Below are 16,354 nucleotides of genomic sequence, written 5' to 3'. Positions count from 1 at the left end.
TCACAGTGTCTGCATTACTTCAGTTGGTCTACTTTCCTTTGGTATCATGCTCCTAAATTCTGGGGGCTTGTAAACATGCTATAGAAACTGGCAGTGTAAGTTTTTCATCATTACTCTTTCTTCTAAACTTTACTTGGTTATTGTTGTCCACTTATTCTTCAAGATGAATCAAAAAACAGTTAAGTACATATAGACAAGTGCTTGAACTTGAGAACTTCTGGACCCCAACACTCTGTCCTCGTACTGCAGTTTGAGGAATAGTTAATGAAAAGTTACTTTCGTTTATCACCTTGTATTTTCTTTTTTCCATCTTTATTGGACTATAATTGCTTTTCAATGTGTTAGTTTCTGCTGTACAACAAAGTAAATCAGCTATATATGTATACATACATCCTTATATCACCTTGTACTGATATGGTGTCATCATAAACACAGATGGATAAAAGGGCTGGTATTGACTGATTATATGATGGTCATTCAGATGATCCCCAATATGTACATGTTCATTTATGTTTAGATCATCATCAAAATACAAATCCAAAAATTAAAACACTTTTTATTATAACCTGGAAGTGTTCAACTTTGGGAAAGGCTAGCGTGGTGGTAGGAATAGGGATAAGTTGACCTACACACACTCAGACACACACTACACACATCCATCCACCCTCTACCTCTCTGACCACAACTCCTAAGACTCTTACTGTCTTCACTGGGCCCCACCAGCCTCACTGGCCACCTTGCTTTTCATACGACACACCAGACACACTCATATGTGAAGCTATATATTCACATATGCAAGTCTAAGTATATTACCATTTATCATCCATAAACTTTTCTTCTTCTTTACATTAGTTTTATCTTTCCTTTTAGTTGGCTGCCTAACTGACAGCTATTTTTAAACATGAATAGATACTGAATTTTACCAATTGTCTCTGTAGCATTAACTGAAATAAGGAATCATACTTTCTTCTCTGGGGTAAATTTTGCTTAGGCATTAGGATATTTCCTTAAAAAAAATACTATGCTAGGTTTCATATTAGAATTATGCTAAATTTGTAAAATGAATGGGAAAGAATTTATCTACCCCTTTCCCCTTATGGCCTGCAACTATTTTTTATAAGAAGGAAATTGTTTCCTAACCATTTCAAAGAATTTTACCCATAAAACCATGAGGTCTGGAATTCTTTTTTGTAGGTAATACTATGGCAACTTTCCAAATTTCTTTCCTTGATGTGAGTCATTAAGACTTGACATTTATAAGCACAGTATATAATTACGCCTTGTTATTCAAACAGATTTAGTTCCTTCTATTTTCATTGCACTTTCTCATTCCTTTTTCTAAACTAGCATTTTGTTCCCTTTTCTCAAGATTAGACTTGCAAAAAAAAAATGGTTTAATATTTGCCTTTTCTGTCTTACAATCATTACTTGTACTTTACTTCCTTCTTCCTGTTTTCATTTAAGACTTGTTTTATATATTTTTCTAACTTCTGGTTAAGATTTAATATGGGTTTTTTTTGTTCTGTTTTGTTCACCAATGTGTTTCAACTGCCTAGAGCAGGTGCTCAAAAATATTTGTTCAATGAATGAATTTGCCTCTCAGTTCAGCTTTGCAGCCTGGCTTAGCTGCTACTTGATAATCTGTTTGTAATGACACAGTTGATGTTTCTTTAACATAAAAGTTACTTTTGAGAACATAACGTTTTTAAATTCCAAGCAAGTAAAGGTTCTTAGTATAATACCTTAATATTAATTTCTAGCTTTACTACAAAAAATGTAGCCTATACACATTCTACTTTTTGGAATTCATCAAGGTTTTACCTGTGGCTCATTGTAAGACCATTTTCATACAAATAGCTCATAAATATTTAAAACTAATGTGTATTCCTAAAGGTACAAAAGCTGATACAGTCTGTTTCTGGTCTACTATGCTTCTGGTTAACCCCTCCTTGATTTCAAATAGTTTTTGCTTTATACACTTCAAAGACATCTTATTTAAAGACCCAAGATTGCACCTTCACTGCAGTCTATATCTTTAAGCCAATATAAAGTGACTTTCTTTGTCCTAGTTATTGTTTCTTTAAAATACTGAATTCGACTCTGTTCAATATTAGTAGGATTATGCATGTCTTCCCTCCGCCTCTCCCTTCTTTCTTTCTTTTTTTGTCCTTTATTTCATGTGTCTTTGACCATCTTTTTATTTTTTATGTTTTACCTTCTGTGGTAATTTGCTTTTAGGTATGTTTCTCATAAATGCACAGTTCGATTTCTTTTTTCACTCAATCTTTACAGGCTTCAACTTTTAATATGGGAGCTTTAACTTATTTACATTAAAAAGGGCAGGCACTGCCTTTGTAATCTGGTTTTATGCTTTCCATTTAAATGCTTCTTAGCCATTTCCTTGATTTTATCTTTTGCCACACAGACTGTTTTCTTTGCTTATTCTCTTTACTCCAATGATCTGAATGTATATATCCCATTTACTAGAGGTTTTAAGAACATTTTTAACAAGCATACTTGGACCTGCTTTTCTCTTATTGACAATGCCAGAAATGAAATAAAATCTATGGGTGTGTCCCATGATGAATCAGAAATTTAGTATGCTTCAAAATCTCAATTCATATTGGTATTTTCCAGTATGTAGAGTACCAAATACAGAATATTATAGATTTCCTAGACTGACTCTTTAGATGTAAAATGATAATACTGGATGGGTGAATACCTGGCTGTACCATCACAGGTGTTCGAATAATTGCCTTTCCTAGTGTTGACTGTTGGAGTGGTGTTCTAATCACCGTCATACCAGGGCGGATCTGAGGCCCTGTGATTACCTACAAATAACACAAAGGACAATGAATTAAAATGTTTTTAAAAGACTAAAGCATGATGGACTTAGAACAGAGATCTTTAAACATTCTATATTGATAAACATGTCTACAGAAATTACAGAGGCTCTTGGACATTACATATTAAATTATATTAAGCATCAGAATAAAGATAGAACTTTGAGGGGAGAAAATGTAATTTAAATGAGATCGCATGAAATTCCTTGTCACTGATACCAAGAATAGCCTACAGACTAAAAGGAAGGATACAAGACCCAAGAAAGCTCTGCTCTATAACCACCACAGTTGCTCACAGGAAAATGATAAGTCCTATTTTCCCTGAGCTCCAATCCTTATCTGTAACCCAGAGAACACAGGTGCAAGATCAGAGACCAGAAGTTCTTTCATAATTTAAAGGAGAGACTACACAGCATATTATTTTCAGTGTTAGGTTCAGAACATTCTCAAGTCTGCAAAACATTAAACGTTTTCCATAATACTAGTGCCAAAGAAATGATGTATATAATATGTGTGCATATCAGCTGATAGACAAGTTAATGCTGTGGATTATGTTTTCACTCTACTTCTTAGCTGCAGAGCACGTCGTTTTCCTGGGTGATCCAGTGTTGCCCATTGTTTTCAATAAAGACATTTTCTTCGTAAAATCCTGGAAAGCAATTCTTATGATTCATAAACTATACTAATGTGCTATTAACTAAATGTTAAAAATTAACAGTTCACTTGAAATACAAGTAACAGATTTTTTTAAAAAATCAATACTTTGTCACAGATTAAGTAAAAGGTGAAGAAAAATTAGAAGTTGGATTAATCCTGGAAGAGGCCATTCTAAAAACTTCAACCAATGTGGTTAACACCAAATAAACCTGTAAAGAACTCTTACTTGGGAAGTGCTTGTAGTTCCTCCAGAGCTTGAGGTATTGGGCCTAATTGTGACTGTTGCTGTCCTGGGCTGGAATGAAGTAAAGGTTTGCTGACTTGTACCTGTACTGGATGGAATGATACCCAGGACTTTCTGCTGTACTTGAACAACGCCTTGAAAAAAAGATGAAGAAGTAATTGATAACTGCCCCTTTCATAAAACATCAGGTATTGCTTGGTTCCTGAGGAGAAACAAGGTGTGGCGGGGGTTTATAGTGGGCTACATAAAATGTGAGATCCGAAGACTGAAATCAGTGAAAAGGAAATGAAAAATAATGGCAACAGTATGATCTGGCAAATGTGAATTAAAACTCTTCACATTTCCCTTACCTCCTTGCGTTGCTGGCACATTTACAGCGACAATCTTGCTGTTTGCAGGAAGTGGCAGTTTGGTAATTACTTTTCCTGCCATAGTGACTGGATTGCCTGTAATTTGGAACGTCTGACCTGTGCTGGCAATGGTTGTAGCAGATGTGGCAGCTGTGCTGGTGGCTAATGGGGTATAAGACATTTAATAAGCTTCAGATTTAAAATAACCAGCAACGTAGTGACTTCTAGGAAGGCACCAATGCATGAAATGTGGCTCATTTTGTATTTTTAAGAAAAACATTCCTCTCCACTCAAAGTAAGTGAACCATGTAAATGTTGAAAGTGAAATAATGTATAAGAGAGGAGTTTCGCTAATGTAATATTATGAATATTATCTGTAACAAACCTACTGTTAACAGTTTGTTTGCTCAATCAGCTGCAGAAGAAAAATAATTTTCTAAAGAAACATTTCATTTCAGTAGGTAAAGGACTGAAATTTCTTTTTCTTGAATGAAAGCAATCTTTTATTTAATCACAGTTGTGTACCTGAATTTGACTGGCCTTGCTTAACCCAGGTAGCAAAGGTCTGATGAAAGTTCTTGTTCTGCTGGAATGTTACTGTAGCTGGAGATCCAACTTTAGTAGTTAGTACCATTTTAGTGCCAGCTGTAACTGAGCCACTTATGGGGGCCACCATAACTTTCTGTGCTGGAGAGATGGTACTAGTTGTACTGTTTGTTGGGGAAGTAGTGGAAGCTGCAATTACTGTAGGCTTCTGCTGTTCCAATCGTTTCTAGAAAAGTCAGGGAGAGAAATCATGAACCAAAATCGTTCCAAATAAAAACACCAATCTGCATGAAGTCCAGCCACAATTCCTCTCTATCTAAGAAACTGCACCAAATTTCTAAAATATTTAACTTCTGAAAATATGCCCATACAAATTTACACTTGAATTTAATTTCTTGAGGGAGGCAACACTTTTTATGACTCTAAATCACATATACTTTATTAAAAGCAGTAAGTTTTTGGTAACAAAAATTTGAAATGATCAAGTTTTTCCAGTCTGTGCAAAGGTCCAAGCTTTCAGACTGAAAGTGCAAGAGACGTGGGTGATCTTACTGGAGACAGGGATACCTTGTGATTCAGCGGTGGGGTTTAGAACAGACAGACAGCAAATGATGGGACCTGTAATGTTAATTTATCCAATCATAAAGAACATGTCAATATTTAAATATCACTATTCAAGTTGGCAAACCTGCAATCAAACAAGCTGAAAATAATAAACAACTTTTCTAGACTTATATTTTTCAGTTCAAGTATTTTTACAGAAAAATCCTTTAGACTATTTTATACAGAACGGTATAATCGGATCTTTCAGACTATAGTGTTATTAAAGACAATTTGTGTTTCTTTTCCCAGAGACTGCTGCCTTTTCCTGACAGCTTATCAACATGACAGTTTAAGTTTACACATGTAAAAACTACAACTTGATCTTTTTGAATTATGGTTTCCTCAGGGTATGCCCAGTAGTGGGATTGCTGGGTCGTATGGTAGTTCTATTTTTAGTTTTTTAAGGAACCTCCATACTGTTCTCCATAGTGGCTGTATCAATTTACATTCCCACCAACAGTGCAAGAGGGTTTTTCTCCACACCCTCTCCAGCATTTATTGTTTGTAGATTTGTTGATGATGGCCATTCTGACTGGTGTGAGGTGATACCTCATTGTAGTTTTGATTTGTATTTCTCTAATGATTAGTGACGTTGAGCATCCTTTCATATGTTTGTTGGCAATCTATGTATCTTCTTTGGAGAAATGTCTATTTAGGTCTTCTGCCCATTTTTGGATTGGGTTGTTTATTTTTTTGATATTGAGCTGCATGAGCTGCTTGTAAATTTTGGAGATTAATCCTTTGTCACTTGCTTCGTTTGCAAATATTTTCTCCCATTCTGAGGGTTGTCTTTTCATCTTGTTTATGGTTTCCTTTGCTGCGCAAAAGCTTTTAAGTTTCATTAGGTCCCATTTGTTTATTTTTGCTTTTATTTCCATTTCTCTAGGAGGTGGGTCAAAAAGGATCTTGCTGTGATTTATGTCACAGAGTGTTCTGCCTATGTTTTCCTCTAAGAGTTTTATAGTGTCTGGCCTTACATTTAGGTCTTTAATCCATTTTGAGTTTATTTTTGTGTATGGTGTTATGGAGTGTTCTCATTTCATTCTTTTACATGTAGCTGCCCAGTCTTCCCGGTTCTGAAGAACCTAGGGGCAGGACAGGAATAAAGATGCAGATGTAGAGAATGGACTTGAGGACACGGGGAGGGGGAAGGGCAAGCTGGGACGAAGTGAGAGAGTGGCATGGACATATATACACTACCAAATGTAAAACAGATAGCTAGTGGGAAGCAGCCACATAACACAGGGAGATCAGCTCGGTGCTTTGTGACCACCTAGAGGGGTGGGATAGGGAGGGTGGGAGGGAGACGCAAGAAGGAGGAGATTTGGGGATATATGTATATGTATAGCCGGCTCACTTTGTTATAAAGCAGAAACTAACACACCATTGTAAAGCAATTATACTCCAATAAAGATGTTAAAAAAAAAAAACAAAACTACAGCTGGCATTGACAACAAACCTGGTGGCAAACCCTTTACCCTTCATTATCTTATTTAATGCTTGGACCAACCCAATAAAGTTGCTGGTACTGTGATTTAAAGATGAGGAAACTGAGACTTAGAGAGGTTGTAAAACTAGCCCAAGGTCACAGAGCTAGTAAATGCTGGAGCTGAGCTGTGTACAAAAATCAAATTCCAATGCTGAACTATTTCTTGCCATCAAAAACTGCTCACCAAAGACAGCATACCTAGTCTTTTTACTGTTACTTTTGTATATGTCCTCTATGCCTTAAAATAATGTGAGGTATTTTACATAATTTCTCATTCCTCAGAAGAAAAGGAGGGCTTCCCTGGTGGTGCAGTGGTTGAGAATCCGCCTGCCAATGCAGGGGACATGGGTTCGAGCCCTGGTCTGGGAAGATCCCACATGCTGCGGAGCAACTAAGCCCGTGCACCACAACTACTGAGCCTGCACTCTAGAGCCCACAAGCCACAACTACTGAAGCTCGTGCTCCGCAACAAGAGAAGCTAACGCAAGGAGAAGCCCACACACTGCAACGAAGAGTAGCCCCCACTTGCCACAATTAGAGAAAACCTGCACGCAGCAGCTAAGACCCAATGCAGCCAAAAATAAATAAATAAATAAACAAATAAATTTATATTAAAAAAAAAGAAGAAGAAAAGGAGCTTAGTTTTGGATTCTTAGACATGTCATCCAATTGAATCAGTTAAAAAAAAAGGAGGCAAAAAAACCAAAACAACTAAACACATAGTTATTTTCTGGGGCTATGCCTTCAAAAATTGGAAATGCTGACTATGGGAAATATAGCCAATATTTTGTAATAACTGTAAATGGAGTATAACCTTTAAAAATTGTATAAAAAATTTTAAAAAATTACAGGGGGAAAAAATATCACAGGTTTGACATGTCCACAAAATCTGCTGGGTTTGCACACATGTTCAAAAAGGCAAGTTTGTCATTAAACTCTAGCTGTCATTATTTCTCAATTTTTGCATGGAAAAAAAAAGTTTTGATCATCTTCATTGCTAAATTTGGAAAACATATTAAAATGAAGATTGACTTGTTTCAAGAAAGATATTTTAAATAAAAATTTTGAAGTAATATATAGATTAAGTATATACTGCTCTGTTCGATTAAGCTATATACAGGTGGATGTCCATCACCTCAGAAACTGACACACATAGGAAAAGCAAAGAATACAGTGTTCTTGGGGGACTTAGAGAGGTAATACATCACCAAGTTCAGGTTCTGACTTTCAACAGCCAGAGAAAAGCTTGTTATCAAATTAAAGAAATTGACCCCCTGGCCCCCCCCCAAAAAGTAATACCTTGGGTTACATCGTAGAGATGACAAAACACATCCATAAAATGAAAAACAAAACAACTAGCCAGTCTTTCTGTGAGTGGAGAGATAGACATGACAAAATCCAGAAGTGCTGTTATCTCAAACTTTGATCTAAGTGAAGATGACCTAGAGTAAACCACTGTAAAAGATACAAGAACTTGAAAAAATATTTTATAAAATATGAGGAAAAAGGTAAAACATGAGGAAATGAGTCTGATTTATTTATGTAATATGTAATTTTTAAGTAAGTTATGTGTAACTAAGTTAATGATACCTATTTTATCTATTTCTATTTTATCTATATCCTGAAAGTTTATATATTCAAGTTTGGCTAAAAACTTTCATAGTATCTTCTTATTAGAATGAAGGGGTAATTATCTTTTATTTGGGTCCCTAAATAGTCAGGCACATATGACACATCACAGTATGGAAATACTAAGACGCCACAGTAGCTTGATGACCACCAATTACAACAAACTCTTATACTTTTAGTACAACTCACTTTTTCATAGACCACAGAGATTTTACAGATTGGAATTTTACAGGAAAAGATTATCTTTAGAAACGACCCTTTGAATTATAAATATAATAAATAAGAGAAATTATACTTCAAACATTGTTCTTCAAATATGTACACTTTTTGCAAAACCAAAGCTTGGTATATCCACAGAGCTATTTTCAAGTACTGAAATTAAGATATATATGAGATACACGTAAAAATAAAACCACATGAATATATAATTACTGTGCTTTTAGTGTGCACGAATTTGGCTAAAAATGTCAATGCGCTGCCAGGTGGGACTGGTACCAACTCCCCCACCTGCTGGGCAGCCAATCGCTGCTGTTTGAGGTGAGCCTCCATTTGGGCCTGGAAGTCCTCTGCCTTCTTCTGTTCACTAACCTTAGCCTGTTGCTCAACTGCTTGTGCCTTTTCTTTCTCCACTCTGCAGGGAAAGAAAGGAGGAATTTATCAGAAACTACAGGCATACCTCATAGATATTGTGGGTTTGGTTCCAGATCACTGCAATAAAGCAAATGTCGCAATAAAGCGAGTCACGTGATTTTTTTGGTTTCCCAGTGCATATAAAAGTGATGTTTACACTATACTGTAGTCTACTAAGTGTGCACTAACATTATGTCTAAAAAAAAAAGTACATACCTTAATTTAAAAAATACTTTATTGCTAAAAAATGCTAATAATCATCTGAGCTTTCAGTGAGTCGTAGTAGTGACATCAAAGATCACTGATCACAGATCATCATAACAAATATAATAATAATGAAAAATTTTGAAATACTGTGAGAATTACCAAAATGTGACACAGAGGCACAAAGTAAGCAAATGCTGTTGGGGAAATGGTGCCTATAGACTTTCTCAATGCAGGGTTGCCACAAATCTTCAGCTTGTAAAAAACGCAGTATTTGCAAAGCGCGATAAAGTGAGTATGCCTGTATCCTACTAGGCATCTGGCATCTAATATTAAGTGAAATCTGGTTAAGTTTCACATCATACAAAAAGTATAAAATTATTTCAATTTAAAAATAAAACATCTAAATTAAGGTAATTCAAAATTGACAAGTAGATAATAACTCATAAAAATTAGAAAGAGGACATTAGTAAATGATACACAGCTAGAGAATCAAAAGGTGGAGCAAAATTAGGACATACCGAATAAACTATTAAAGGGGTAATTCTTTAATTCTGAAGTGATAAAAATCTTCAGCATCTGATCACATATAAACCATTTCCTTACCTCTCAGCAAACGCCCTGATCTCCCATAATTCCAACTCTTCCTCTGCTACCCAGGTTTCAATAATAACAGGGCCAGTTTGCTTGGGCGTTTCTGGTCTCTTTGGCCGCAATGCACTCGATCGAAGGCCTTTCCTCTGAGGCGTAGGTGTTTCTTCGGAAAAGAAATCGGAGTATTTTAAGCAATATAGCTTCTAAATTATAGTACTTATGGCATCTTCTCTTATATCATGAAAAGCAGGGATTGGCAAACATTTTCTTAAAGGGCCAGATGGTAAATACTTTAGACTATGCAGGCCAGATGGTCTCTGCTACAACTCCTCAACTCTGTCTCATAAAAGGAGCCAAAGGCAACACATAAGTGAGAAAGTGTGGCTGTGTTCCAATCAAACTTTATTAACAAAAGCAGATGGTGGGTCAAAGCTCATGGTTTGCTGGCTCCTGATATAAAAGTCCTATTAGCCTTTACACAGCCTGTTCCCTCTGCCTGGAACACTACTCCTAGCCTCCTTCCCCCTCATTTGACTGGTGTCTAATTCATCCTTCAGACTGCAACATGGATACAACCTTCTTCAAGAAGCGTAGCGTGTTCCTCCCAACTGGGCTGGGTGTCCTTGACATGTACAACTCTGGCGATCTGTATTTCCCTATCAGGGCACTGAGAAGAGGGACTGGAGAGTTACTAATGTAAAGGAGGGATCGGAAACTATTAAGAATAGATATAATCTCCAGTGATAAGATTCTAAAAATAAAAAGTAGGGACAGACAAGCATTGAACCTTCCCATATGTTCAGGAAAGAGGGAAGCAGTAGAATCACAGGCAAGCAACAGAAGGAAACTGAAACAGCAGCAGGACCTGGATTGTATGAAGTGATACAAGAAAAGAAAAGTGATTCAAGGAGACAGCAGTGGTTTGCATCAACGGCTGTGGAGTCAAGACTGACGACTGGTCAGGAATGCCTTCTTCCATCTGTGTGTCTTTGCCTATCAACTGAGCTGTCTATTCCTGTTCCAGGACAACACTGTTTTAATTATACTAATATTTCATCATCTATTAGGACAGCTACCCCCCTTATTGGTACTCTTTTCAAAAAAGCCATTCTCATTTATTCTCCAAGATGAGCTTTTGAGTTGATTCAATCAAGATTCAAAAAATTAAATTTATCCATTTGGGGACAATTAACTTCTATACAATAGTAAGCTTCTATTTATAGACAGCATTTTCTTTTTACACATTTCTTCATAGTTGTTCCCCTAGGTATTTTTACTACACATGTAAAATAAAATTATTGATTTTTGTCTAATTATATATCTTGAATCTGGACACCTTACTGGACTCTTTTTAGTGTTAATAGTTTTGATTCTCAAGTATAGAATTATCATACCTTTTCTTTGCTTCCTTTAGAATAGGGGCTGGATCCCATTCTTCTATGTATTTGCCACCTAGGGCCTATCATGTAGGTGTCTACAAATGTTTCCTGAGTAACTCTTTATGCCTCTTAGGTTACTTCTACCCTGAGCACTGAAGTATTACACAATAGCTTGAACCCTTGAGTCAACAAATCTTCACTGACCACTTATGTGTCAGATTCTGCAGCAGGTTCCAGGACTACAATCAGACAGACTCAAAGGCTTGAGTCTTGGAGCTGACGGTCTGGTGTCAACCACTGCTCCATATCTTTAATTACTGATACAAGAGGTATTTGTACCCTTCCTCTGCCTGGTACCGTGACTGTAGGCATCACTGTGTGTCTAGTGGAATTTTGCTATGTTTATTAGTTAAATATCACTTTAATAACAGAATAGTTTGTGATGAAAAAGTATTTTTTTCAAAAGTTGAATAAAGAGTTAAAGAAACAATTATAATCAAACTTCAATTCATAAAAGATATGGCTAACAGGTAAGTAATAAAAGAATAGAATTCTTTCTACTCCTTACCTTTTGGTGCTTCTGGAACTCCAATGGGGCAGATGATTTTCCTGATACAGTATTCAGATCGAATGCCATAAGGACCAACATCTCGCCTCTTAATTATTTCTGTTGTTGTGATTTCAGTTTCAGATGTTTCTATGGTGATTTAATTCACATAGTATTAATAACCACCCAAAATATTCAGAGAATAAAAAGGTACAACATCTGGTACTTTAAAAAAGAGACTAAACCTTTGGAAACATTTGCTTAATGAACAGCTGCAGGACCATCACTAGACTGCAACAATACTGAGTTTCTTCCTCACTGAAAATTTCTAAACTGAGCAAAATGCTGTTTGGGGACAGCTTAGTTCCTGGTGGCAAAATTCGGTCAAAATAATAAAAACCCTAGGAGAGCAGCAGCAAGCACAGGGTTCCAGATGTCCCAATTTAAATGATTTATACTGTGCGGTAAGAAATATCTTTTAAAAATTCACGCTGGTTCACACATTAGTGACTCCCCTTATAATGTGAAACCCCCCTGCCCGGCCCCCAGGATTTTATAGCATGTGCCGCTAAACTTGACAAAAGCCTTGTTTTTAAAATACTAGCACTATATTTTAATAAGTAACAGATATGCTTAAAATGAAGTGAACCGTCAAGAGGTTTTTCTCTTTTAAACTTAAATTAGAAAATAAAAAACCGCTACCTGTCCGTGTAGTCCCTCCTCCTGGAGGAGCCTTGGCTGCCATGTCATCCCATCTCAGACTTGCCCACAGTAACCGCAACATAAGACTCACTCCAGCTAAGGACTTCACAGTCTGAAGTCTATACCTGAAAGAAAAACCCAAGAAAAACGATGTATGTATACACACACACACACACACACACACATACACACACACACACACACACTCTACTGAACTGAAGGATTGTTTTTTGTCCTCACTGTGACTTCAATATTTATCATATGGCTTTATAAGCACTTTGGTTATTATATGTCCCTTAATAAAAGAACTTTCTTGTTCCCAGGCATAACATGCATCTAACAATTCACAAAGGGGCTGTAGTCACCTCAAATGCCATATAAATATGTAAAACAAAGCATGTTTCATTGTAAAAGACTGATATGGCAACAATTCACAAAGATTTTATAAATTTAGCCTAATTCTAAAATATGTGTTAGAAAAATTATGAATGAGAGCATATATGGAGAAATAAATAATTGAGTGACAATGTGATAAGTGATCTGAAGAAGAATAAAATCTTAACTGATTTTTGCTGAAACAAACTGAAAATGTTTCAATTTTCTCAAAAAGCAAAACAAAAAGACCTCACAAATCCAATAAGACCTTTCCAGATGGACAGAAATTTTGTACTGAAATGGTGGTTCTGCAAAACACGAAGTACTGGATGATGAATGCTGCTAATACTAACATTACTTTAACAACATCAGTGTAGTTTTAGAATCTTATGATACAATGAATAATAAAAAAGGACATTACTATGTTAGTTACTAGTCAGGAGACAAAAGAATCTCCTCTGTGTTCAGGTTTTTTCTAAACACTGTGTACAAAGTTATTGAACATTTTAGATATTCTTTTAAAAATAATATTAAAAACACATTTCAGAATGAATTTACAACTGCAATGAATATCATGTCTTAAAATGGAGTTAACCATAGAACATTTTAAAGCAGCCCTAGGCTGCCAATTCTCTCTTAGTGGTTTTGTATAATTAAATATTTTATTGACGTTTCCACATACTTAAGTGAATATACTGATTGATTGTACTGTAGGGAAAGCCTATGAAACGAAATAATTTCCTCCTCTAATAGAGGTACAAGGTAAATCTTAGACAATTTATATTTGAAAAGCAATGCTTTCTATTCTTAACGTTAAGTTAGAAAAGCAAACAATGTGAGAAAGAGAAAGCTCTAGCCAAAAAGTTGCTGCAATTTCTTAACTTCCCCTCTCCACCTGTGACACCATTATTTTCTCTGTTGTGCTATCACCCTGTGAATCCTCTGACCTGAACAGATGTTCTTAAATGAGAGGGCAAATGTTAATCAGTGCAAGGATGTCCTGAGAGGGGGAAAGTGTCTGTCACTTTCAGACCACACACCCTAAAGAAATGCCTAGGGAACTTTGGACTCATGGGAGAAAACAAATGAATATTTATTTGGAAAGAGAGTTGTTTCTCATTCTCTCTCTTCTTCCTCCAATCACTCTCAACACACAACAACTTGAAAGCATCTCTATTTTACAATGGAAACAACACCACGTGGGGAACACATCTCATGCATTGGAGCGTGTTCATTCATTTATTCATTCAAAAAATACTTGAGTGTCTTCTGTGTGTTAAACTAAGTGAAAGGAGCTGGGGACACAGAAATGAATTATAATGTCTTCCTGCATCCTCGGGAGCTGTAACAGAGGAAAGCACAAGGGAGTGGTACCTGATTGGGCCCAGGGATGGGGATGAGAGCTTTGCTGGAGTCTCAGAGGACAAGGGTGAGGGGGCAGCTGACCAAAGGGCAAGGGGGCACACATGTGCTGAGGAGGAAGGTGCACAAAAGCACACACTTCTTCCTGAAAACCACATCCGGTGTACTTTGGCTGGAGGAAAGGGGTGTGAAGGTGCAGCGAGAGATGAAGCTGGCACGAGGGAAGCAGGCAGAAGCCAAAATGTGCTGCACCAAATGGAAGGGTTAAAGAGCATGAGGGGCCATCTATAAGGAGATCTCTGAAAGGTACCCAGTTTTGCGTGGGTTATAAAGGGGAGCCCTTCTCGTAGCTGGGGTGGACAGGTGACAAATGCTTTCCCCTTCCCAGCCCCGTGGTGGTGAACACATCCTCTTTAGATGCCTGCTCAGCTCACTCAGAACATTCACAGGATAGATCTGCATTTTTAGGAGGATCCTTCTGACAGCACCGTGGAGAAAACTACTGGTTCAAAGTGATCATGAAACACAGAATCAGGGCCTGGGGAAAAGGGAGTAAGGGAATGGACAGTGTGGAGGGAAAAAGAGGCCCTAATGAGTCAAGGAGACAAGTTTCACTTTTTCAATACTGCTCAGCCTTAATGTTAAATTTAATAAAGACCAAACATGCGCCTTTGGCCTTCTTAGCTCCTACTCTAAGCATCAGACATATTTTATTCAAGTGTGAGTAGAAAAATGCATTTCACATGCATGGTTTTTATAGCGATACATTTTTTAAAAAATGCATTCTAAAGTCAAGAATCATTTACATTTTTACCCATGCCTCCGTTAGATAGAAGGGATTATGTTTCTCTCAACCTCAGCAAATTAAGACGTTAGCATATATCTGAAGGAAGTATCTGTTTAAAACGTACAGGAAGGTACTTCCTTCCATTAAAAAATGAGAAATTAACTAAACAGATAAAAACTGTGCCCCCAGTGCATATTAAAACATAACAATACAAGGTTTCTGAAACCCAGCCGTGCAGAAAAGGGCCCTGGGCAACACGTGAACAGAACTGGTTCAGAGAAAAGTGCTTCGCAGTCAAGCCTACCTTCCATTTACAGAATAGAAAAGAGCAGAAAGGTCGGCCTCCACAACTGCCAGGTCACTTTAATTAAAGTATTTGTACATAGTAACTTTTCCAGTGGGAAAGAAGTTACCTGCAGGACAGTCAAGGATACATTTTGGGACCGCTCTCAATGAAGAAAGCAGAAAAGTGCAGAGTAATCCTACAAATCCATGAACTGTAATGAAGAGTTCCTTGATTCCCTGCAGGATTCTGCAAATCCTTCATTGCAGGCCCTGCAGAGAAATTGTACTTTTCAGCTGTCTCTATTGAATGTGTAATGGAGTGATGATATTTTAATTCAAATCAAAAGATGAGTTATTAAAAACTTGGTCAAACCAACTATGACTGGTCATATTAATTAATTCCTTTATAGAGAGTACTCATTTACAGTCTTTTTATTTTTTTTAATACTAGCTAATTGTAATATAAAGAAAACAAGAAAAGTATGATTTCAACTTAAAGGAACCGTACTAAAGACACACAGGAATGAAGCCTAAAGTGAAATGGAGTCTGCCCAGGAACTTGCTGACATCATGAACTTCAGGATCCTAGCGAAATCTCACTGCAAACAAGACCGTGCCTAGTTTCTGAGCATGTCCCACAGAACTCTTATGTTTTCAATGTTCACGTCCCATCCTTTTCAATTTTAAGGGTGAAAAGATAAAAAGACAAGGACATGGAAAAGCACAAAGCAAGAACAAATACGTGAAATGTGATATAGACGATAAAGTACTGGACTGGGGTTTAGGAAACCAGGCACTCACTATTCCTAACTCAGTCCCTCTGGGACCAGAGGCAAATTATTATGCATCTAAAAAAGATACGAATTTCTAAGATCCTTTCCCAACTTAAAACGACATGATCTTACAACTGCCAACTCTACGTACTTATAATTTATCCCCAAAGCTTAATGCCCAGAAAATTTTAAATTAAGACTAGTTCTGGGTTTAAAGAAACTCTCTAAGGAATCTCAGACTACCTTTTCTCACATAAATAACAGAGAACTCCAAAACAAATGTCTATCATGCAAACAAATTACATTAAGATTTCTACATTATGATGAACCTTGTGTGATTTACAGGCATGTTTCC

General features: G+C 36.7%; 1 protein-coding gene across 12 annotated transcripts in view; it reads right to left on the bottom strand.

Annotated features, from left to right (window-relative positions):
* Window positions 1-16,354, bottom strand: part of BPTF (bromodomain PHD finger transcription factor) — a 139,068-nt gene that overhangs the window by 31,823 nt on the left and 90,891 nt on the right. For 8 of the 12 annotated variants that reach the window (XM_068529939.1, XM_068529944.1, XM_068529949.1 and 5 more), the window contains 8 exons: window positions 12,418-12,542; window positions 11,737-11,865; window positions 9,802-9,952; window positions 8,950-8,992; window positions 4,620-4,866; window positions 4,095-4,256; window positions 3,727-3,878; window positions 2,723-2,831 (listed from right to left, as the gene is read on the bottom strand). In XM_068529939.1, the coding sequence (XP_068386040.1) occupies window positions 2,723-2,831; window positions 3,727-3,878; window positions 4,095-4,256; window positions 4,620-4,866; window positions 8,950-8,992; window positions 9,802-9,952; window positions 11,737-11,865; window positions 12,418-12,542 (1,118 nt within the window). Of the gene's footprint in view, window positions 1-2,722; window positions 2,832-3,726; window positions 3,879-4,094; window positions 4,257-4,619; window positions 4,867-8,868; window positions 8,993-9,801; window positions 9,953-11,736; window positions 11,866-12,417; window positions 12,543-16,354 lie in introns of all 12 variants that reach the window. The other 4 variants (XM_068529943.1, XM_068529948.1, XM_068529950.1 and 1 more) reach the window with 2 other exon arrangements.

Source organism: Eschrichtius robustus, chromosome 20 (genome assembly GCF_028021215.1).
Source record: "Eschrichtius robustus isolate mEscRob2 chromosome 20, mEscRob2.pri, whole genome shotgun sequence".
NCBI classification, from domain to species: domain Eukaryota; kingdom Metazoa; phylum Chordata; class Mammalia; order Artiodactyla; family Eschrichtiidae; genus Eschrichtius; species Eschrichtius robustus.
Note: the sequence above shows the minus strand (reverse complement) of the source record. Positions and strands in the feature narration are given on the sequence as shown.